The sequence below is a fragment of the Protopterus annectens genome, chromosome 5.part0 (assembly GCF_019279795.1).
Source record: "Protopterus annectens isolate FY-2018-M chromosome 5.part0, PAN1.0, whole genome shotgun sequence".
In the NCBI taxonomy this organism is placed as follows: Eukaryota; Metazoa; Chordata; order Ceratodontiformes; family Protopteridae; genus Protopterus; species Protopterus annectens.
Genome location: NC_056735.1, coordinates 867,015,083 through 867,038,883, shown reverse-complemented (window position 1 = coordinate 867,038,883; position 23,801 = coordinate 867,015,083). Strand labels below are relative to the sequence as shown.

At 39.9% G+C, this 23,801-nt stretch overlaps 1 protein-coding gene across 2 annotated transcripts in view; it reads left to right on the top strand.

Moving 5' to 3' along the window:
* LOC122802867 (four and a half LIM domains protein 2) overlaps positions 1-11,512 on the top strand; it is a 388,073-nt gene extending 376,561 nt beyond the window's left edge. For both annotated transcript variants that reach the window (XM_044072664.1, XM_044072665.1), the window contains exons 5-6: positions 8,410-8,596; positions 9,585-11,512. In XM_044072664.1, the coding sequence (XP_043928599.1) occupies positions 8,410-8,596; positions 9,585-9,736 (339 nt within the window). In that variant the 3' untranslated portion in view covers positions 9,737-11,512. The remainder of the gene's footprint in view (positions 1-8,409; positions 8,597-9,584) is intronic.
* Positions 11,513-23,801: the final 12,289 nt, after the last annotated feature.

Genomic DNA, 23,801 nt, shown 5'->3' with positions numbered 1-23,801 from the left:
GCTTCTCAAGTGTTTCCACTTACCACTTTAACACCTAGTTGGGCCAGTGACTCCAAGACAGAATATTCTTTCTCAGAATCCACAGACCCCCAAGAAAAGCAGAAAGACCACATTCAAGGTGAAGCATTTGGAACAGGGCACAGACCTAGACTCCATTTTAAGGACTGAAGTAACAGGAGTAGAGGAGGAGGAAGAGGACAGGAAGATGCTCCTTTTTCTTCTGTCCCCTCCAAAGGACCCTAACTTTTCACAGGTTTTGAGACTCATGCAATAACAGGGAAACTGGCCACAGGCAAAACTATTTTCTTACTGCACAGATAGTTACAGAGAGCCTTTAGTACAGCAGGTCAGTCCTCTCTGGTGGTACCCATCTTACTGGATATCTTGAAGTGTGATGCTACTTATGGCTGGGAATATCCTGACATGGTGCCTGTAATACACAGGAAGGTGGAAAGGAGCCTCATATCCCAATAAGGTGTGCAGTTTGTGGATGAATATACCCAAGATAGACATGACCATCCCAATGGTGGCTCTAAATAGGAACTCTGTTCTTCATGTCACAGTCATACATCCTCCATTTAAGAGTTCCAGTGCTCTGGAAGGGTGTAGAGTGCACAAATTTGCTAGACTGCTGAACAACCTTATACAACAGGTCTACTTTCAGAAAGTTCTACTAGAAAAAATACTGCATGTGGTGGAGGGCATGAGTGAAAGTCTCATGAGGAACACCTGCACAAGGCTCAAACATCCATAGTCATGTACACATTCAACTGGCCAGGGTAGCTTACAGTATTGCTTATGGGGCTGCCATGGTGACAGGATTTGCCATTGCCATTTGCCAGTACTCATAGCTCTATGCAATACCTTTCACCAAAGACAGTTCTGGGTCCTTCATAAACATTTCCTTTGAGGGCCCCCATTGTTTGGGCCAAATATTGAGGTGGCACTAAAGACAATGAAAGAAAAGCACCAGTCCCTTATGGCTGTAGATGAGGTTTTCCACCCTCCACAGCACACCTTTAATAGGAAGCAGATGCAAAGGAGCCAGAAAAGACTTTTGCTCCACCAAATCCCAAAGCACCAACAGCAAGATTGTGTAAGACCCCAGGACCAGGCCACTTGGGCACAGCAAGGTCATTGGGCCAGTGGCAGGGGCCTACGGTGATTCCATGTAGCCCATAGGCAGCCCTATGAGAATTCACAGCATCTTTATCTCCCAGCCAACTACATCTAGACACAGGCAGTCAGCAGAAAGTTACTCCCTCTATGTCTGTCTAAGGTTTATCATCAGTGCAGAGACATGGATCAGGGGCATATTAATCCAAGGATATAGCTAGTCCTTCTCTTCTGCTCCCCACAACATCCTTTATCAGACATCTACTATATGAAGGAACAGTAGAATGACTAGACTTTTCATCAAGCAAACATCAGTAGCTGATGTTCCTGCTATTGGGATAAAAAAAAATATCTGTCTCTTAGTAAAGAGAGCCATCCTAGTGGTGCCTCTGGACTATCAGGAATTTGCATTTTATTCCAGAGTCTTTTTGGTGGCAATGAAATAGGTGATCTTCAGGTCAATCTCAGATATAGGTAGACTCAACAACTTGATTCACAAGGAATTTTTCTTCATGGCAGGATTCACTCCTCCCTTTCTTATCCAGAGGAGACTGGATGTCCTATTTAGGTCTTCAGGACACTTACCTATATATCAAGAATAAAAAGCATCCAGAAGATTTCTGTGTTTTGAGAAAGGAGTCAGTCCTCACCAATTCCATGCTCTCCTATTTGACCCCAGTAGAATGACTAGACTTTTCATCAAGCAAACATCAGTAGCTGATGTTCCTGCTATTGGGATCCAGCGTATTTCCTTACCTGGAAGGCTGACATCTAAAGACCAGCTCCTGAGTTGGTCTTGTAATGCAGAGGAAGTATCTGCTCCAAATTTTCCACTTCACTGAGAACTTCAAAAAGTCCTAGCTGACACACTCTCATTTCTATGTATTTATTTGTTTGTTTAACTGTTAAACAGATAGATGGACTCTTTTCAACCACAATCCATGCCTAATAATACACAGTTCATTTAGTACAATAACATTATGCAAAGCATTTTATGTGAAAAAGTACATTTATAATGTAAAGAAAGCAAGATCCCTTCAGGTAATAAAATATGTGTACAACACAATGAAAGCCAAGTGAGGAAAACAAGAAAATGCTAGAACTAATAGCAGTATATGCATGAGGCAATACAGCAGTAAAGCTAATGATATTCATAGGCTGCTCCCTAGGTAACATAATATGTTTGGCCTTTTGCCACTAGAAAGCCTTTGTGACCTCTTAGCTACAGTACACTACCTTATTATTCCATCCAAGGAGGCAACATATAAAAACTGAGAACAAAAATCATACTGCTAAGCCTAAATGTAGCTATTATACAAATGATTCATTGGACAGCCATCAGAAGCTCTCAGTTGTACAAGAAGTACATTAAGTCAGGGCCTTCCTCTTCAAATCCCCTGAAAGTGAAGCCCCTTGTAGAGCCACATCCACCAGCCTCAATTACCACAGATGCTTATTCCCCGGGATGGGTTAAACATTTCAAAAAACACTAATTACAGGACCAGTCTTCAAAACAGGAGAATAAAATGAATGGCAGCACGCTAGAAATGACAGCAGTTATGGTACTGCTTCGATCACTTAATTACCGTCTACCTTAATGTCGAATTTTTGTCCAAACAAGTAAACAATATGGCCATGGTGTGTATGTCAAAAGGCAAGGGTGAACAAATTCATAACCCCTCTGTGGAGAGGATATGACAGTATGAGAGTAAATGTCAGATTCTTTTTGGTGGTTTGCTTTCTGTGGGAATACACTTCCCTAGCCAACAAACTTAGCAAATACTAATGTTCCACAACTGGTCTGTGTATTCAACAGTAGCTCAAATGACATTTTATAAGTGATGAAGACTAGTATGTAACCTCTTTGCCTTCCAAGCCAATGCCTAATTCAGTCACTTCATTTCCTTGGCCCCATCACAGTATATTTTAATCATGACACCCACCAGAGGGTCTATTACATGTGCTTCCCCCATCCCCATTCCACTTCCCTTGAAGTACTTCCTCAGAGACAGTCAGTGCCAAGTTATTCTCATTACATCATACTGGTCAAGATAAGTACAATTTCCACTTCTGTCCAAGTCTGAAGCAGAACTACCTCCCTGCCTCTTACACCACCATGACACCTGACATATGTATAAAAAACCCTGTTGCAACCATCAAGCACTCAAGATGACCGCATGGCTTCTCTAATTGCCATAATTATTGGGTCACAAGAGTTTCTAGCCTTTCCTCAACCTAATGCCCACCAACAAGTATAAGAGAAAAAGATTTACCTTTTCTGCTGTTAGTAGATTGGTGTACCTTTACTCAGCATGCAACACTATGGTTCTTACTTATACATCAGAGATATTCTACTCAGCCTTAAGCTTCTTTTAGCTAAAGGTACACCTGTGGTTTCTAATTTATGTGTGGGCCAGACCTCACAAATCCTTGCCTCACTCATGATCTGCATGGTATTCATTAGTGGCCTTTTATGCATAAGTCTCATTATGAGATCCTGTCTCTAGTGGGATGTATGTATTTCATGATAGAAAAAAAATCCTGTTTCTGATTTTTGAGTCAGCAGTCTCTGCAGAGCTGAATTTTCTGTCATGGAATCTTTGTCACAGTCACACTTACCAGGTAGACTCCTGAGCTGCAGCCCCTTCAGTATGCTCTTTGCATAGTAAGTTTTCATTCGTGACAAACGTAGTCAGAGAAACTAACTTTAACTTTTTGTTTTCTTTGCACAGTACTCCAGCAAAGCAGACTTCATTCTGTAATTCATAGATGTTCACAGACAACTAAGGTTTTGTGTAGACACGGCAGAAGCCATCTTCTTCTTCTTCTTCTTTTGGCTGTTCCTGTTAGGCATTGCTGCGGTGGATCATCTGTTTCATTTTTCCTGTCCTCTGCATTTTGCTCTGTCACACCAGCCACCTGCATGTCTTCTCTCACCACATCCATAAACTTTGTCTTAGGCCTTCCTCTTTTCCTCTTACCTGGCAGCTCCATGATTAGCATCCTTCTCCCAATATACCCAGCATCCCTCCTTAGCACATGTCCAGACCAATCAATCTTGCCTCTCTGGCTTTGTCTCCAAACTGTCTAACCTGAGCTAACCCTCTAATAAAGTGATTTCTAATCCTGTCCATCCTTATCACTCCCAATGCAAATCTTAACATCTTTAACTCTGCCACCTCCAGCTCTGACTCCTATTTTTTCATTAATGCCACCATCTCCAACCCATGTAATATAGCTGGTCTCACTACCCTCTTGTAGACCTTCCCTTTCACTCTTACTGGTACCCATCTGTCACAATCACTCCTGACACTCTTCTCCAACCACTCCACCCTGCCTGTACTCTCTTCTTAACCTCACTTCCACACTCACCATTACTCTGAACTGTTGAGCTCAAGTATTTAAAGTCATCCACCTTCGCCATCTCTACTCCCTAAATCTTCACCATTCCTCTATCCTTCCTCTCATTTGCACACATATATTCTTTCTTAGCTCTGCTGACCTTAATTCCTCTCCTGTCTAGAGCATATCTCCATCTCTCCAGGGTCTCCTCAACCTATTCCTTGCTCTCACTACTGATCACAATGTCATCCACAAACATCATAGTCCACGGGGACTCCTGTCTGATCTCATCTGTCAACCTGTCCATCACCATTGCAAATAAGAAAGGGCTCAGAGCTGATCCTCGATGTAATCCCAACTCTACCCTGAATGCATCCTTCACTCCAACTGCAGACCTCATCACTGTCACACTATCCTCGTACATATCCTTTACCACCCTTACCGACTTCCTCATACAATACCAAACACCTCTCTAGACACACTGTCGTATGCTTTGTCTAAGTCCACAAAGACACAATGCAACTCCTTCTGACCTTCCCTATACTTATCCATCAACACCCTCAGAGCAATCATCACATCTGTAGTGCTCTTTCCCGGCATGAAACCATACTGCTGCTCACTAATCATCACCTCCCTTCTTAACCTAGCTTCTACTGCTCTTTCCCATAACTTCATGCTGTGACTGATCAGTTGTATCTCCCTGTAGTTATTACTGCTCTGCACATCACCCTTATTCTTAAAAAATGGTACCAAAACACTTCTCCACACCTCAGGCATCCTCTCATTTTCCAAGATTTCATTAAACAGTCTGGTTAAAAACCCCACTGCCATCTCTCTTAAATACCTACATGCTTCCACAGGTATGTCATCTGGGCCAACAGCCTTTCCATTCTTCATTCTGTTCATAGCTGTCCTTACTTCTTCCTTGCTAATCCGTTGCACTTCCTGATTCACTATCCCCACATCATCCAACCTTCTCTCCCTCTCATTCTCTTCATTCATCAACCCCTCAAAGTACTCTTTCCATCTGCTCAACACACTCTCCTCACTTGTGAGTACGTTTTCCTCATTATCCTTTATCACCTTTACCTGCTGCATATCTTTCCTAGCTCAGTCCCTCTGTCTAGCCAATCGGTACAGGTCCTTTTCTCCCTCCTTAGTGTCCAACCTTTAATACAACTCTCCATATGCCTTATCCTTAGCTTTTGCACCTCTCTCCATCATACGTCTTATCTCTTTGTACTCCTGTTCACATTCGTCATGTCTCTGACAATCCCACTTCTTCTCCAACCTCTTCCTCTGTATACTCTCCTGTACTTCCTCATTCCACCATCAGGTCTCCTTGTCCTCCTTTCTCTGTCCAGATGTCACACCATGCATCTTTCTAGCTGTCTCCCTTACCAGCTCTGCTGTAGTTATCCAGCTGTTCAGTAACTCTTCACTGCCACCCAGTGGCTGTCTTAACTCTTCCCTGAACTCCACCTCACAATCATCCTTTTTCAGCTTCCACCATTTGATCCTTGGCACTGCCCTCACTCTCCTCCTCCTGTTTTTGATCACCAGCGTCATCCTATAGACCACCATCCTCTGCTGTCTAACTACACTTTCCCCATTACCACTTTACAGTCTCCAATCTCCTTCCGATTGGGTCTCCTGCATAAGATATAATCCACCTGTGTGCATCTTCCTCCACTCCTGTTTGTCACACTATGCTCCTCCCTCTTCTTAAAATATGTATTCACCACAGCCATGTCCATCCTTTTCGCAAAATCCACTACCATCTGACCTTCTGCGTGCCTCCCCTTAACACCATACCTACCCATCACTTCCTCATCCCCATTGTTTCCTTCACCAACATGCCCACTGAAATCCGCTCCACTCACCAGTCTCTCACTCTTGGGTATACTCACCACCACTTTATCCAACTCACTACAAAATATTTCTTTCTCATCCATTGCACACCTAACGTGTGGAGCTTATGAAGCCAGAAAAAAATGCAAAGTAACATATTTCAGAATCATAATTTAACTGCGTCCTGTTCTGTTAGCAGAAATATAGAAGTTACCTACTCCTTTAGAAGTTCAGTCAGATAGTGTAACATTGCCTTTTTTTTGCAATGCTTCCTTGGACAACATTTGTGCTGCAACATCTTGGTCTTCCCTGCAGACATCCAGAAAACATTGCAGGAGCAGATCTTCCTTTGGAGCCAGCACAATCAAAGGAATGTCCCTAGGAGACACCATACATGAGGCCCAGCTATGGACACACTCCTATGCATCCTGTAGCTGGAGGTGTAGAGCAACAGATTCAGAAGCTCTGGGTTGTTACTATAACATTATAATTGTGAGTAGAACTCTAATTGCAGACAATACTGCTCAACCTGTTAGAGCAAGAAATCTGGGCAAAGCCTAAAAAAATGGGGGACAAAGGTGCAAAACTATGGACAAGTTTTAAATATTGCTCTTATAAACTTAGAAAGTTGCTAGAATAACACCATTTGTGTTAGGATGCATTTACTGCAGGATATGATGTCTGAAACTCAGCTGTGTGTCAACATTTAGTAACTTCAATCTGCAGTGATTTGCTGGAAAAACACCAATGTTACATGGAACAGACCAAAAATATGAGCCAAAAAGCTGGGCATTCTGGGAAAATCTGAACACTTGAGAGCTTTGAGCCAATCTCACTCTCTGTGTCTCCCACTCTTTGCTTCCATCTACATGGTGCATTTGGCAGCATACAAGAAATGGAGTGGATGAAAAAAAAAACATGATGAAATAGTGGTGTCAGGATTGAGCAACCTGGGAAATTTCTCTCTGTTAAATGGTTTGAGGACCCGCTATATTCTACTACACAGGCCTTACTCAAAGAACTAGCTAGTATATTGACAACTACCCACAGCTTTCACATTTGTAGTCCTGGCATACAGTGAGTAACATGTTTCCTTGTAAAGAAGTACTTGGGAAGAAATGATATAGGAAGTGATGAGATATGCATTCTGAAATCCTGCAGCATACAGTGGTCATCTCCCCATTATGTGGTACAGAATGTTATGAACTGAGATTTCAGAATATATAGTATCCAATGCTGGAAAAATGTCTGAACAGTACAAATAGTATGCATAATATATAAGAAGTGCTGGTGAATATTCATACTGGGATATGCATGTATAGGTTACCTGCAGTCTGTAGTACTGCTCTGATTTTTTTCTGTCATAAAGAACCACAAGGAACATGCAACTTGTAATTTTTATAGGTTCATAAGTACTAGGCTAGCTGCCCTTGATGGCCATTTTAAGCCTAGCCAATTTCCCATTTTGTGCTCAAATTAACCTATACCATTTGTTTAGAGACTGACCTTACCCATCCCATGGTTGATAATTATATACTACCCCAATGAAAATAAATGGGATCATACCATAGATAATTTGAGGGGGCCCATGTATGGGATAAAGTATTTAGGAGCTGCATCTGTCCATTAGTAGTACAGGAGGCAGTCCTGGGATACATTTTTTATTTTCCATCCATAGATCCAAGTTGTGCTTGAATATGGACAGGGATTAACTCTGTTTTATGTGGCTGGGGAGTCTGTTCCAGAGCAGTGGTTTCCGATGTGAGATGTGCCTGTCCCTCCAAACTGCTCTGCTAATGTTTTAGAAGGGATTTAGATCCCTAGACTGAATATTTTCTGATGCCATTCAACTCACTTGATATGAGGTAAATCCATCAGTATTGGATCAGAGGATGCCTTGTATGGCAGACGCAGATCACACCTTAGCAGTTTGTAAAATACTGAGTATAATTTTATTTATTTAACATTTGTTGACCGGGAAAGTCCGACTAGGTTCCAGAGATCCTGTTTTCAGTGGAGGCCCGGGGAGAAAATGCTCCAGAATTACAGGGCATTAAGCCAAAGTTTTGAATTTTGATGGATTTTTTTTTAATTTGACAGGCTATCACTACTGGAGGAGTAACTTACCATGACCAGCCCTGGCACAAAGAGTGCTTTGTCTGTACTGGATGCAAAATTCAATTGTCAGGACAACGCTTCACCTCTCGGGATGAATTTCCATACTGTCTCAACTGCTTCTGCAACTTGTATGCCAAGAAGTGTGCTGGGTGCACTAATCCAATTGGTGGTATGTTTTCAAAATTTACATTCTCACTTGCATATCAGTTAATTTGTTCTTTAGGTAAGTTTGGAAGTGAAGTATGCATTAATACCTGCAGTCAGGGATGCAATGGTGCTAGCATCTGTTATGTCTCTATCTCGCAAGTTTTATCTGCTTTCTTTTGATGTCCTCCCCAGTGCCAAGCAATGGTCCAGAACCCCTCCCCAAGTGTAGAAAGTACTCTGTATGGTGGCTAAACAGTGGTCCAGAAATACACCCTTTGGTTTGTATGTACCTGTTCCTGAAACTGCACTTGTACATCAGGAACTTTCACAGAACTGGGAATTTTTAATATGTCTTCACATGGGTTTAGAAAGGGCCTACATGAAGGTGAAAACTCTTCTGACTTTGTAATGTAAGACTGAAGCTGGAACATTGAAAACTTTGTTTACAGTGGTGGGGCTTCACCCCTTCTGCCACTATCAGTGGTTAAGTCTCCACACTCTCAACCTTAATATAATTTCCTCAATGGCCAAGAATAAAATTTGTAGTGGTGTTCACTTAAGATATCAGTCAGCTTTTTAACAGCATTCTTTCAGCTATGCAAATCCAGCATTAAGGACACTGCAAGTTACAAATTAAGGCAATGATGCAATGCAAATTTTCCATATTAGAATCAAATAAAGAAGATTATGCAGCATGCTATCTGTAAAATGAAAACATTATGTAATATGCCATAAATCACTGAGTTTTCATTTGCATTGCAGCATTAGCAATTAGGTGGTAGGAATATAATTTCTAAAACAAAGACCACTGCAAGTAGGAATTTATATGTACTGTTCTTTTGAACTAGAAGACTAACAAAAACTGTTGGTTTTATACACTGTATTCTCATTCTGTTTACTTAAATATACCCAGCCTAAAATAATTCACATCAAATCTCATTTTCACAGTGGCAGATATGCTTGCATTTATGTGTTTGTTTGTTTATTAATTAATTTATTTCTATGCACAGGACTTGGAGGAAGCAAATACATTTCGTTTGAGGAACGACAATGGCATAATGACTGCTTCAACTGCAAGAAGTGCTCAGTCTCGTTAGTAGGCCGTGGATTCCTAACAGAGAGAGATGACATCCTTTGCCCAGAGTGTGGAAAAGATATTTAAAAATTAATTTTTCTTCCTTTGTGACTAGGTAACTCAGACAGTATGGATTAGTTATGAGTTCTTCATCTACAGAAACATCTATCCAACAGGGCATTTCCTTTTACAAAAGTCTTGTCACTGATAATAAAATGTTGAAAATGCCAAATCAGAATGTAAGCCTCACTTTGGTAAACAGCACATATCTGCCACAGTATGGATTTTTATAAATATAATTTATTTATCTTGTATTAATTGATAAGTAAAATTTCTTTAGTTCACCTATCATACCCTAGTTTTGACTTACTGGCAGTTTAGGCATATTTATTTTTGTAGGATCCCATAGCCTAAAGATTTAAGATGTTGTAAATAGCATATACAAATAATACCACTCACGAAATAGATGCCAAATTAAATTATACAATAGCCACATAAATTCAGTAACAAAAGAACAGTTTTATTAACTGTGAAATGCTTCCACCTGGTATAAAATAACATCAACAACCAGAAACAGGTACAAGCTATCCATCCCACTCAGGAGAAGTAAAGCAACAGAATCATTCCAAGCATCTCAAAAGCATCTCAGACTTTGTTGTTAAATTTAGGCTCATTGCCAGCAAATGTAGTAAAAACAATTAAGAAAATATTAACATACACCATTTCATGCAAAAATAATCACCTTCGGTAACATCACAAAAATCTTTCAAAAACATAAAAAGCAATATAATTAATCAATACATTAAAAATCACTGTGTTGCATCAGTCTGTACTTCAATGAATGCATGTGTGTGCAAGCTGAGACCCAAACTAATTTGCACACATCCCAAACATCCTGTGCTCACAAATACAATGCAATACCACGTGTAAGCCATAAACCAGTGCATATACTTCAATATATGTTAAAATACAAGTTTACAAATTAATGCATTGTGTACTAGGAATGTTAATCTAGAATGTTGGACCTCTTGGATTTACCCACTCCCATATTTACAGCTGAAACGAAATGCTGGGTATGTGTATGTCGAGCAGTACACCCACACTCTATCAGGAGTTTATGAATAATAAACGTAATTGTACTGTGATCATGATGTATTCTTAAAATTCAATTCATAAACAGTGTATAGCTATTCAGTTTAACTCCTTAAGCAAATAAGCAAATATCTGCTCAAAATTTAATAGTTTAAATTCATTTTAAAGTTTCTCAAGTGAGAAGTTTACAAAATAATAGAGGCAGAATCCCAAGTCTTCAGTTCTATCTCAGAATTATCTTAGCACAGTCATAGTCATAATATTGGTAGTACTACTTAGCTTCATTTTTTAAGCAGTGGCTCCAAACATAAAAAAGCATATTTTATTTTCACTTAACCAGAACTCTGGCCACATGAGGCACTGTACTTTAAGAAGTAGTACCCACCCACCCACCCCAAAAGGAGTTTCGATAAACTTTGCTTTGTCCATTGCTAGTAGGTTTCCTTTCAGAACTTTAATTCAGCTGTAATGTTCATGTTTTTTTAATACAAATAACACTGGCATCATAATGTCATTTAAGATGAGATGACTACCAAACAAGCCTGCAGAACAAGTGGTAGTCCCCTTCAGTACCATCTCTTAACAGCCGTATTTGACAGTGGAGTTTATGTAAAGGAGTAATACATGGAATGGCCTGACATAAGTCTTGACTACCATTATAATCATGAGAAACTATACCAGTTCCATAATCTCCATGAGCACAATACCACTTTCAGTTTATTGTCGACATAATTTGTTAGATCTGAGTAGTGGCAGGTTTGGATAGTAAAAGACAATCTACACTCTACTTCTGTGCACAGAATATACTGCTGCTGTTGTGGGACCCTACTATACATGTAGCTTGCCAACATTATCCTTATATAAAGAAACATTCTGATAAAAAAGTCTTTCGGCTTTTCCCGGTTAGGGGTCGCACAGAGGAACTCCAGTCCACTAATGACTGGCAGTGGATTTTTATGGTGCCAAGTTGCCAGCCCGATGCCCAACCTTCAAAGTAGGCATACCCATTCATGCACGCACCTACCTGCATGTCTTTATACGTCACTCGACCACGGGGAGGACATGCAGACTCCCAGTGTTCAAGTGACGTATAAAGACATGCAGTTTGGTGCATGCGTGAATGGGTGTGCCTTCTTTGAAGGTTGAGCATCAGGCTGGCAACTTGGCAACATAAAAATCCACTGCCAGTCATTAGCAGACTGGAGTTCCTCTGTGCGACCCCTAACCGGGAAAAGCCGAAAGACTTTTTTATCAGAATGTTTCCTTATATAAGAATAATGTTGGCAAGCTACATGTATAGTAGGGTCCCACAACAGCAGCAGTATATTCTGTGCACAGAAGTAGACTGGAGATTGGCTACTGTGTTTCAAAATGAGAACCACAGTTTATGCATTCATGAGTAACTCCTATGTCCAAATTAAATGAAGAGGTCGGTGTGCCTTCCAGGCTGGTGTACTTTCTCTGTTTTTCTACTAAACACATGGTGGTGCAGTACAAAACGTCACACATTGCAGTATCTTCTACACATCATCAGGGACCAGCAAAACAAATAAAAAAGGAAATCTTTAAACAAAGAAATAGAACTCAATGCTGCTCAGCAGCTTTGTAAGTTATATGTTGAAGTGTTCAGTCACTGTGAGAGCAGCAAATAACTATCAGAGAAGGAATTCCTGCCTACAAGATTAGACAAAACTGTGACCAAGAATACTATGACAGTCTGCAGTCTTGCTTGCTGTAACATATGGTTTTAGCTTATCTTTCTTCCACTGCCTCTTCCTTCCTTGAACTCAGTCATAGAATTATGAACATTAAATAAAGGATTTTAATGACACAAGGTTGAGTCTTAACAAACTGCTGTCATTCTGTATGAAAACTTGGCAAAGATCATTCTGTTCCAAACTTCACGTTCCATGACCCCTACATCTTCTGTCTAAAAAGTTAGTCACTGAGGTAGAGGAAAAAACTGACAGATCTAGCTAGCTAAAACATTATGTGATTGGCCAAACCATCTTCCATCTCCATTTGCTTTGTGAGCTAGATCATATTACATAAGTAGTTGAGATGGTACATGTGCAAGCAACAGCAAAGCCCTGTGTTGCAGAGTGTGGTACAGTGCTGCTAGAATGTTCCACCAAGGACTATTATTCAATAAGCACTATTGGGACTACCACAGAATAGAGAGATTTGTAAAATACTTCAATATATTTAACAAGTTATTTAGTTTTGGGCACTAGAAGTAGGGTAAGACAGGAACATAGAAATATAAGATACATTGTTTAAACATAGGGATTTAAACATTTTCACCTAGAAGGTACCTGATCTTAGAAACAGCTTCATAACTGTAATTGATGTCAGCAGCAACAGTATAGCTCTCATACTTTCATGGCCAGGGAATGTATCTGTTTTGCTTGCCTTTTTTTTTTTTTTTTGCACCAAGCTCACCTCTTGCTAGTTATTTTGGAAAAACAAGTTGCTGCATATTCAGTGTTAGTGAAGCCATCTGGAAAAAATATGCAGTGTAGTACAGTGAACATGGGTGGATCTATTGAAGGTCACTTCACTACAGACTGGTCACATGGGTTCAGCTGGCCAACCAGAACTTCAGAAGTTTTTGTTTATGTTTAGAGCTTTGCCTCCTACCCCATCCACACATCCATAGAAGGATACTCCCTACATCACCCCAAAACCTAAGTTATAAAACAAAAGATCAAAGGTTCCAGTCAGTAAGCTGAACCCAAAAAGTTGTTCTTCAATGTATCAGTCCCTGATGGAACAAATATATGCCTGCATATTCTGCATCATATAAAGAGTCAATACAGAAAATTGTACATGCCATTGAAAATAACATTTAACATATATGGTAGGGATGTGTTACTGCTAATGTTTCTTATTCATCTTTTATAACCTAAGTATGCTTCTGTTTCAAAGAAAGTGATAAACATTAGATAAAGTGAAGCTCACTCTCCTTAACAAAAATGTTTCTTTGTTTTCAGTCTGGACATGCCTTTATAATGCCATTAATAATTATATAAATATTTCATATAGATAGCAATGCTGAGGATCACAATTCAAGTAAATGCCCTCAGAAGGCAGATAAAATAAATAAATAAATTGGAGTTATAGTATTGGGTATAGAATTTAAGCTGAATTTCATCCAACTGTTTTGTGTTTTTAAATTGTTCCATGCACTTGTCAGTGTTGTTTTTAACAGAAATATGTGTAACCTATATACTTGTTGAATGATTTGATTGCATTAAATCACTATGCAGTATGTACCCTTTGACCTTGCTCTTATGTATTAAACTGGTTGAGAAGTCAGTTAATGATTTATCTTTCTTCAGTAAATTCCTTGGATTGAAAAACTTAGATTGATTATAAAAATAATTAAAAAAATCAACACTTGTTTTATTTTATATTTTCTCCAGTGATTAAATAAGATCATAAAGTGTTTTGTTGTTTTTGTTGATGTCAGTAGCAACAGCACAGCTCTCATACTTTCAAGCCCAGGGAATCAGAGTGTGTAAATATTTTTGAGTGATCATAGGTTAGACCAAGTATAGTAATAAGATCAGGAAAACTTTGTTGCCTTCACCAATGTGTGTTATTCAATTTATGTGTTTTTTTCTGCAAGTTATTACTTATGGTATTGCATGATTTGCTGACAAGTGTGACACTGAAACAGTATTATGATTTATTGCATTGCACTTTGTTTTAATTTTCAAATAAAGCCATTTTAAAAAGCCAGCTTTTGTCAGTGTTTTGGATTAGCAAATTCATACAAAATAGTGAATCTGTAAGGACTGTACATAGTTTATTATTATTAATTACTTAATACTTGTTCCTAAAATACAGACATCAACATAACAGGTTAAAAATGGTATTCATTGAAATTACATTCTTTAAGTATGTCATAGTTCCATAGCTATCAGCATGCATTTAAGCAGAGATCTTTAACGGCTACCAGTTTGCCATTAGTTAACAACATACTCTGAGGATTTACCTATTATATGCTCAAATACATGTAGGCTAGGGTGTGATACATTTAGAAATGCATTATGTTTCATAAAAATATGCTCTGTATATCAATGTTATTTTCTTTTTTTGGACTTAGTAACTTTTATTGTTAGTTTTAATAAATGTGGCCATGTAATGGCCAAGGTAAGAGCCCACTGGACTGCCAAAGTTTCAAGTAAAACAGGATGTTTTCTACGTACAGATACCCCTTAGGTCTCCATAAGTCAATTCTGTTTCACAGTACATTGTTTTCCCATTTAGCTTTAGCAGGGGTACCTTCTGTATAAAGTTTACACATCTTCTCTATATCCACGTGAGTTTTCCCTAGGATTTCTTCTTTCTTCCAGCATCCTAAAGACATGCAGTAAGGTCTTCTGGTGCTATAAACTGACAGTAGGTGTGTATGTCATGTACATGTGAATGTGTGTGTCATGTGATGGACTGCATACTCACCAGAATTTTTTTCCTGCTTTGGTTTCATTGCTTGATTGGTATATGATTCAGCTCCTGCAACTCTAAATTACATAAAGTATATATTGAACATGAAATGAATGAATGAATGAATATTAATGAACATAGATTTAACAGTGATGGTTGCACAAATCAGACAGGACAGATAGACTATATCTCTTCCTTTACTAGCAAATTATATGTGAGTATGAATATACATATGCAAATGACAGATGATTCTGATCTCACATTCCCTTAACCTTTCTTACCAAACATATTTGTATTCATTCTGATGGTAGAAGCTGGGTTTAATTCTACACAAAATGGTTGGTGATGTTCCATGACTGAATGAACTAGAGTATTAATAGTACAATGTGGTAATGAAACTTAAAGCTAGTGTTCCTTACCTTCTATATTTAGAACCAGATATATGGCAACATGTTACACTCTAACAATAATTTCTAAATACATTTCAGAATTTAAGGAACTCTGGATATGAGCTTGTTAATCAGAATGTAAATTTAAAATATCAATGGAGTAATTAATTGTAGCTAACTATAGTTTTTTTTGTTATTCTTGTGAGAAATGCACAGCTGTTATGTTTTATGTAATTACATCATTTAAGGGCTACCCTTGATATTATTTGAAAAAGATTATAAAATACTATTATTTCCTAAAGATTTAGCAGAGACACCACTATTACAATCATTTGTGTGCCTTTTTGTCACAGATTGGGCCAAGAACAGATCAGTATGGAAACATTCCTAACCTGTAATCAACAAAAAGAAGGCCTACTTATGGTTTACATTAATTTCCTTTGATCAAACACGCATACATTTAATAATATATCTGTTAATGTCCATACTTAACATTATTTAAATCATAACATTAAATAACACTGCAAAAAAGTTCTTGTTCTAATAAGGTTTAATTAGGTATATTAAGATATTTATGCAGAAAATTAGGCAAATCCATAAAAAACTTAATTATTCTTTTCAGGCATGCTCACAGTTTTACGAAGCTATGTTAATACATAGCAGATCCTACAAAGCACCTGACATCTTTCTACTGAGAAAGTTGTTGTTGTTGTTGTTGTATCTTTCGGCTTTTCGGGGTTAGGGGTCGCCACAGCGGAACTCCGGTCCGCTAATGATTGGCAGTAGATTTTTACGTACCGAGTTGCCAGCCCTGACACACAACCTTCAACAAAGGTACGCCCATTCATGCCTGTGTCCACACAGAAGACGCTTTAGCTGAGAATCGAACAGGACAACGTCTTACTGTGAGGCGACAACACTACCGCAGCACCACCACCGCAGTCTGAAAACAAATCATAGTTTATCAGCTTCTACTGACTAACATGACTTTGAGGTGACCAGCATTTGTATTACATTATCTGCATTCAGCGTTATTCCTCTTTATTGGTATCTAGCCCCTCATCTCTTCTCCAGTTGTTACGTACCATCTTGAATGCATCTGTACATTTCCTTTCCCCATCACATTTTAGTAGCTGAATCCATGAGGCCACAACCCTGTCCATGAAGAATTGTTTTTCGCAGTTTCAAAGGACTAGTTAGTCAATACAACCTACAGTCTGTGCTCCTCATCCTCGTCTCTCCTTTCTGTACAGAAACACACACACACACACACACACACACACACACACACACACACACACACACACACACACACACACACACACACACACACACACACACACACACATTTATCACATCTCCCGGATATGATCATGTGCACCACATCACGCCCCAACTCCTTCTTTTGGTCTTAGGAGAAGGACTTCACTTCCTCTACTGTCTGATCATGTGCTTTCTCCTCCAACCATATGGCTTTCTGCTGGCTTTCCTCTGAACTCATCTGGACAGCTTAATATCCCTCAATATGTATAGTCTCCAGTGCTTAAAGATGCAGAATGACAGGCCTCAGGACTGGCAACATTATCTTTTTGATTCTGGAGATTATCCCCTCTGGAGGATTCATCCAACATTCTTTTGGCTGCTGCCACTAACCTCTCACGCTGCACCTTGTGGTCCAGTATAGGTGTAAGCAACACTTGCAAATCCTTTTCAGGCCCTGTTGCAATCAGCTTCACCCTCCCTATCTAATACATCACTCCAAAATTGTTGAGTCATAGGTTCATAGATTCATAGGTGTGTACTAGGCTAATGGCCCTGGAGCCTTTACAAGCCTAGCCCATAGGATTACCCTGGCATCGTGCCACCCAACCTTAGTTCCCAGTGCCTCTGTCGAGTAAAGCCACGGGAGTGATCCCTGTGGTGAATTTTCTATTTCCATCCACTCATCAAGATATCTCTTGAAGAGCGCCAGTGAGGTGCTCTGTTTGGCATGTATGGGAAGTTTATTCTATAGCATGGGCAGTCTGTGGGTTAGGAACCTGCCCTCCAGCATGTTCTGTTGATTGTGGTAATGAGGTTGAGGTCTCTGGAGCATGTGATGTGGACGGATTGGGATTTCTTTAGATGTAGCATTTCTAACAGAGCTGGGTCAGACATGGCTTTGTAAGTCAAGCAGAGATCGCCTCTAAGCAGGCGATATGAGACAGAGAATAGTTGGAGTTTTTTGAGTCTGTCCATATAAGACAAACGTTTAAAGCCTAGAATCCTCTTTGTGAGGTATTTCTGTGGCCTCTCCAGTTGTTGCAGGTGTCTAGTGAGGTGCATGCCAAATGGGACATTGTACTCGATGATTGGCCTAATGAGGGAAGAGTAGAGGGAAACAATGACCTCCTTCTTCCTGGATGCAAAACCCTTAGTAATGAGATGAGCCACGTAGAAGGGCTTTCTGACCACAGTGGCAATGTGGTGGTCAAAAGAGAGGTCACTGTCAACCTGTGTTCCCAGATCTCTTACAATGCCTTCTGTGTTCAGTGGACTACCATCGATGTGGTAATTCATGGGAACTGGGTTTTTTCCCAAAGGGGATGACGACACATTTTTTGGCATTGAGCTTAAGGCCATGGTTCTGACACCGGTCGTTGGTCTCGGTGATGCCTTTCTGTAGATGTCAACATCACTTGGGGAGTTAATAATGGCTCCTAACTTGCAATCATCTGCAAACTTTCACAGCCAGAGTCCCTTTGTGTTGGCCTGGACTTCAGAGAAGTAGATACCAAACAGGAGAGGACCCAGGACTGAACCCTGTGGGACTCCACTCATGACTGGTCAGCAGTCTGACTTGGAGTCAACTACTTTCACACTGTGGGTTCTATCGGTGAGCCAGTTTGCAACCCACCTAGTGATACAGGGTTTGATGCCAAGCTTAGTGAGTTTTTCTATGATTCCTGAGTGGGGAATGGTATCAAAAGACTTGGCCAGATCAAGGTAGGCTGTATGAAACACCTTGCCTTCATCCACAGCTCTGGTGATTGACTCAAATAAGTCGACCAAGTTGAGCAGGCATGATCTACCCTACACAAAACCAAACTGTGTGGGATCCAGAGCTTGGAGATTCCCTATATCCTTGTTTATTAGGTCCATGATGATGTGTTCCATATCTTTGCATATCAGACTCATCAGACTAATGGGGTGATAGTTCCCAGGGTCTGTATTCGCTCCTTCTTTGTGGAGAGGGATGACTGTAGCTGTGCTCCATTCGGTAGGGACAAAGCCTGAGGTGAGGCTCTGATTGAACAGGACACACAGGTGAGGTGGTAGTTCACTCTGTAGTTCATGTAAAACACAGCCAGGGATACTGTCAGGTTCCATAGAAACTGTATTCCTGGCCTTGGACAGTGCTGTTTTAACCTGTACAGCAGTAATACTGGGTGCCTGGCAATCTACTGGTAATGTAATTGCTCCTTTGGGGGGTAAAGTTCGCACTGAATCTGTTGGCCAATATATTGGCAATAGGCTTGGTATTGGAGGTACCATTGTGCAGTAGCTCAGAGTAAATCTAAGTATTGCCGTGGAGAGTCTTTACATAACTATAAAAGGCCTTGTGATTGTCTTTACTATCTGCTGCAATTCTGTTTTCATAGCTAACTTTAGAGGATTTGATGAGGGATCTCAACATTTTGTTGAGCCTGATAAGGGTTTTTTTCCATTCTTGGAACTTCACCTTATTCCGCATCAATTTCCTCCTTTTGTTGTAGAGTTTGTTTATGGCAGGGGACCACCAGATTGGCTTCCTTTTTTTGGAGGAGAGCGTCTTGGTTCTATTGGGTATGGCAAGATCCGTGCATTTGTGTACGTGTTCCTACAGTGCACTGGTGTATGATTCGGTGGTCATCCAACTATTCTCCATTTGCATGGGTGACATGAAGTTAGTCACCTCTGTTTTAAGGAGCCCAAAGTTAGCTTTGGAGAAGTTTTTCATGGTGGTTATATTTTGGAGGAAGGTTGGAGGGATGTGGATTTCCAAGGTGATTAGTTTGTGGTTGGATCTAACCAGGAAGGAGTTGACTATTGGTGTAAAGCAACGGTCGCCTATGTTAGTAATGACCAGGACAAGGATGCTGCTACCTCTGTATACCTACAATCAGCTGTATTACAAGTGGAGTTAAGTACAAACTTGCAGTGTTAAAGATAGTACTGCATTTTATTTTTCTGTTTATTTATTTGTTTCATTGAATATTGTGGTCTCTCTGTCTCTCTGCAGTTAGTGAAGGTTTTTGTTGTTTCAACTTCTTTGATATTCATGTTTAACTCTTAGCCTAGAGGGTTTCTTTGTGCTTACAAGTGTTAGTTCCATATCTGTGAATTTATTTCTGCTCAGTTTGCAATGTTTTTTTTTTTTCCTTGCACTAAACCTCTGCTGCCACTTTTCAGCCCATTTAAGTAATCTTTTCTATATCCTTCCTTAGACTCTTCCCTCCCATCCTCCAATGTTGCCCCAAAGTTATGTCATCAGTTAAGAGTCTGATCTTATTCTATATTCCCTCTGAAATGCCTGAAATGAACCCACTGAGGAGTACTGGACACTGGATCAGCCCCTGTAGTAAACCACTTGTCACTTTTCATTATTATAGACATCATCCTCTTACCACAACCCTATGAGTCATACCATTTAATCATGCAGCATTTAGTCCCACAATCCCTACTGCTTTCCTAAGAGTCTACTGTGCAAAACCAAGTCAAAGACCTTGATGAAGTTCCAGCAGACCACATCTATGAATGACATCTTGTCAAATTTTCCAATAGCACTCTCATAAAACTGGTTCAGGTTTGTCTGATAGCTCCTTCTGTCTTCGTATCCATGTTGAATACTGTGATGAAGATGGTTATAGGAAAGTAACCAACCTTCTTCTCAGAATTCTTTCCATGACTGTCCTTGCTATTACTGTCAGAATAGCAGCCCTTATAGTTCCTTGGCTTTTTCCACCTCTCTTTCATCTTGTACAAGGGCACCACAGTTGTTGGACAAGGACACATGCATAATGATCACAGATGTGCTAAAACACTCAGTCAGGGGATTTCCTGGCACCCTGTCTAGATTCTTGAGGGCAAAGGGAGATAGCTCATGTTCTCTTTATTGTCCATTAGGTAAGCAAATTCCCTCACAACCTCCTCCTTCTGTATCCTGATACCCATTCACTGTTGTCCATATTCTGACCTTACTCCTCCTAAAATGGCACCCTAATTTTGCATTCCTTTGGAAAGAATGAAACAAAGTATTAACTCAGAACAGCTGATTTTTCCCAGTCTTCCATGATCTCATTCCCATCTTTGCTCTGCCTGGTCAGCCCTTCCTTCCTTCCTTCCTTCCTTCCTTCCTTCCTTCCTTCCTTCCTTTCTTCCTTCTTCCTTCCTTCCTTCCTTCCTTATTTCTTCTATGTACCTAAAGAAGCCTTTGTTCTCCCTCTTGACCTCTTCTTCTAACTTCCTTTCAGCTTCGGTCCTTGTCGCCCTTCTGTTTGCCTCCTTGTATTGTTTTTCCTCCGACTCTCCACCCTCCCCTCCTCCTCCTCTTGTATGCAGTGCCTTGTCCCCTAATCACTAGCATACCTTCTTGTGTAGCCATGTTGGTGTCACTATCTGATTTTTGCCTCTTATACAAACCCTTATCCATAGCCTTGAGTAGTGCATCCTTTATCCATCTATATAGTTAATTGACTTCAGTACTTTGTCATCAATCTCCTAAATTATCTTTGACCCTGTCACTCAGTTCACCATACTCCACTCCCCTAAAATTCTGTACTATCATCTTTGTCTTTTGTATTTGGGTTATTACTTCCCCCCACTCTAAATTTCACAGTACCATGATCACTGTTAGATAGTGGTGCCTTAATATGTACATCAGTTATGCCCTCCAACTTGGTTATGATCATATTTAAAATATTTGTTTCTGCTACAGTCCCGAACCAGCTAACCAAGTCCCTCTTGGTCCAAGATTTTAATCCACTGTTGCTCTCTCTCTCTCCTTCTCTTTCCAAGAGTTTGGAATCTCCCAATTTGATGCTTGAAGAATTCAGACTATAACTCTCTTTCTACTGTCTCATAGCTTTATTCTCCACTCCGTCCTTTAATTTACCTCTGTTAATGTTTCCAGGGGACAATACACTATATCAGCCAACCAGCAATGTCCCTTCCTCTTCCTTGACTGCCAGGACACTTTTCCTAGGTAGTGACCCTGCCCACTTCCTTGTTCACATCATGGGCTGGTGACCATCCTCTCTCTGTTACCACATTTGATGCCCTCCTTTATGTAACCTGCTACTCTACTTCCAGCCCTCCCTTTTCTGTCCTTCATGAACAACCTATATCTAGGCAATTCCAAGTCCCACTTCCTCTTTTTCACTGGGACATGTTTCTGCAATACCATTGATGGTCCAGCATCCGGTCCTGTATCATTGCTTGAAGCTACCCATCTTCCTTCTCAGACTCTTTGCACTACAAAACAATACTAAACAGCCATACTCCAAGTGACTCTGATTTGTACCTCAGCTATGTTGTATGCCCCTTTGTTTTTCCATCATTGTACTGTCTTGAGTACCTGCCATGACATGCCCTCCTCCTTCCACATTAGTTTAAAGATATTGCTAATGAGATGTACCTTTCCAGCCCATCTATGAGCAATGCTGTCCTGTCTGAGGTAAGAAGGAGAGGAAGAGATGATCACCTCCCTTATTACATAGTCTCCAACTGTCACTCCCCTCAGTAGGTAATGCAGTTGGTGTTCCAGTGCATGACCTGACATGGGTTGCCAAGAGGCCTACGTAAAGCTAGTGCTCACAGACATGTATTTATTTATTCTTGCACCTCAGAACTGCTTGTCATTTGACAGCAATTCCTGTCTTGTAATAGTATGTCACTCATTCCCAGCCTTGAAAACATCTGGTCGATATTTATATCTTTAAAAAAACTTTTTCTGACAAAAATGTTTTGAAACTTTGGATTAAATTTCTGAGAGCAATGACTTCTGACAGAAGTACATTAATACAGGTTCTTGTAGAAAGCATAATACATCCAAAGACATCCATCATTAATCTTCACTTTTACCTAGGCTTTTGACAACAGTTGTAAACACTGTAAAAAGTTCGGCAAAGCAAGTACAATTATAAGATTATAAGATAATAAGCTTTGTAAGTCTTTTTATTTTGTAAAGCAATTAAACAGGCTAAAAAAGGAGCCAGGACTGGAAAAAATTATATGCAGCATTAGTTAAAGAGGTAATGGGAGATTTCATGATACGTAACAGCAGTTCTTATAGAAAATATTTAACAAAATATTTGGTAAATAATTTTCTGCATTTCCCTTTCCTGACAATATAGAGTTTTATTCAGCTATTCAAAAGAATATTGACAAACTCAATTCAAAGTCACTGAATCCTGAAATGACTTAGCCATCCTGCAGGAAGGTTTGTCCCAAATGAATAACTGGTGCCAAAAATCAAGCACTGAAACTAAATGCCAAATGTATTGTTGTATCCTTTGTTATGTCAGCTATCCCAGGGAAACACTACATTGACAATACTCTCCTAAAAGTCGACCCATTTGCTCGGATATGGGAACTTATGTAGACAGTGACCTTAACGTTTGAGCAATATGTGTGCATTGCTCTAAGAATGTTCTTCTACATTGCTCAGTTTATAAACAAAGGGCTTATGTCTATATCTAGGGATGTCATTGTCCCCCTTTACTCAGCCATCATTAGGCCAATCATTAAATAAAATGCCCCACTTGGCATTTATCTGTCCAGACACTTGCAACAACTGGAATGCCTACAGAGATACCTTACTAAATGGATACAAGGCCTAAATGACGTGTCTTACATAGACTGACTTAAATGCCTCTAACTATACTCAGCAACTTACAGACTGCTAAGTGTTGACCTGTTTCTGGCATAAAAGGCATCCTCCGACCCAATACTAATGGATTTACTGCACATCAGCAAGTCAAATGTCATCAGAAATACTTGGTCTAGGGATCTAAACCTTTTCTGTAGAATCCACAGAACAATTTGGAGGGACAGGTATGTCTCACAGGGGATACCGTTGTTGTGGAACAGACTCCCCAACCATATAAAACAAAGTTCATCCCTGTCCATATTCAAGTGCAACTTGGATCTATGGCTGAGAAGTGGAAAATTTATCCCACAACTACCCACTCAGCTACTAA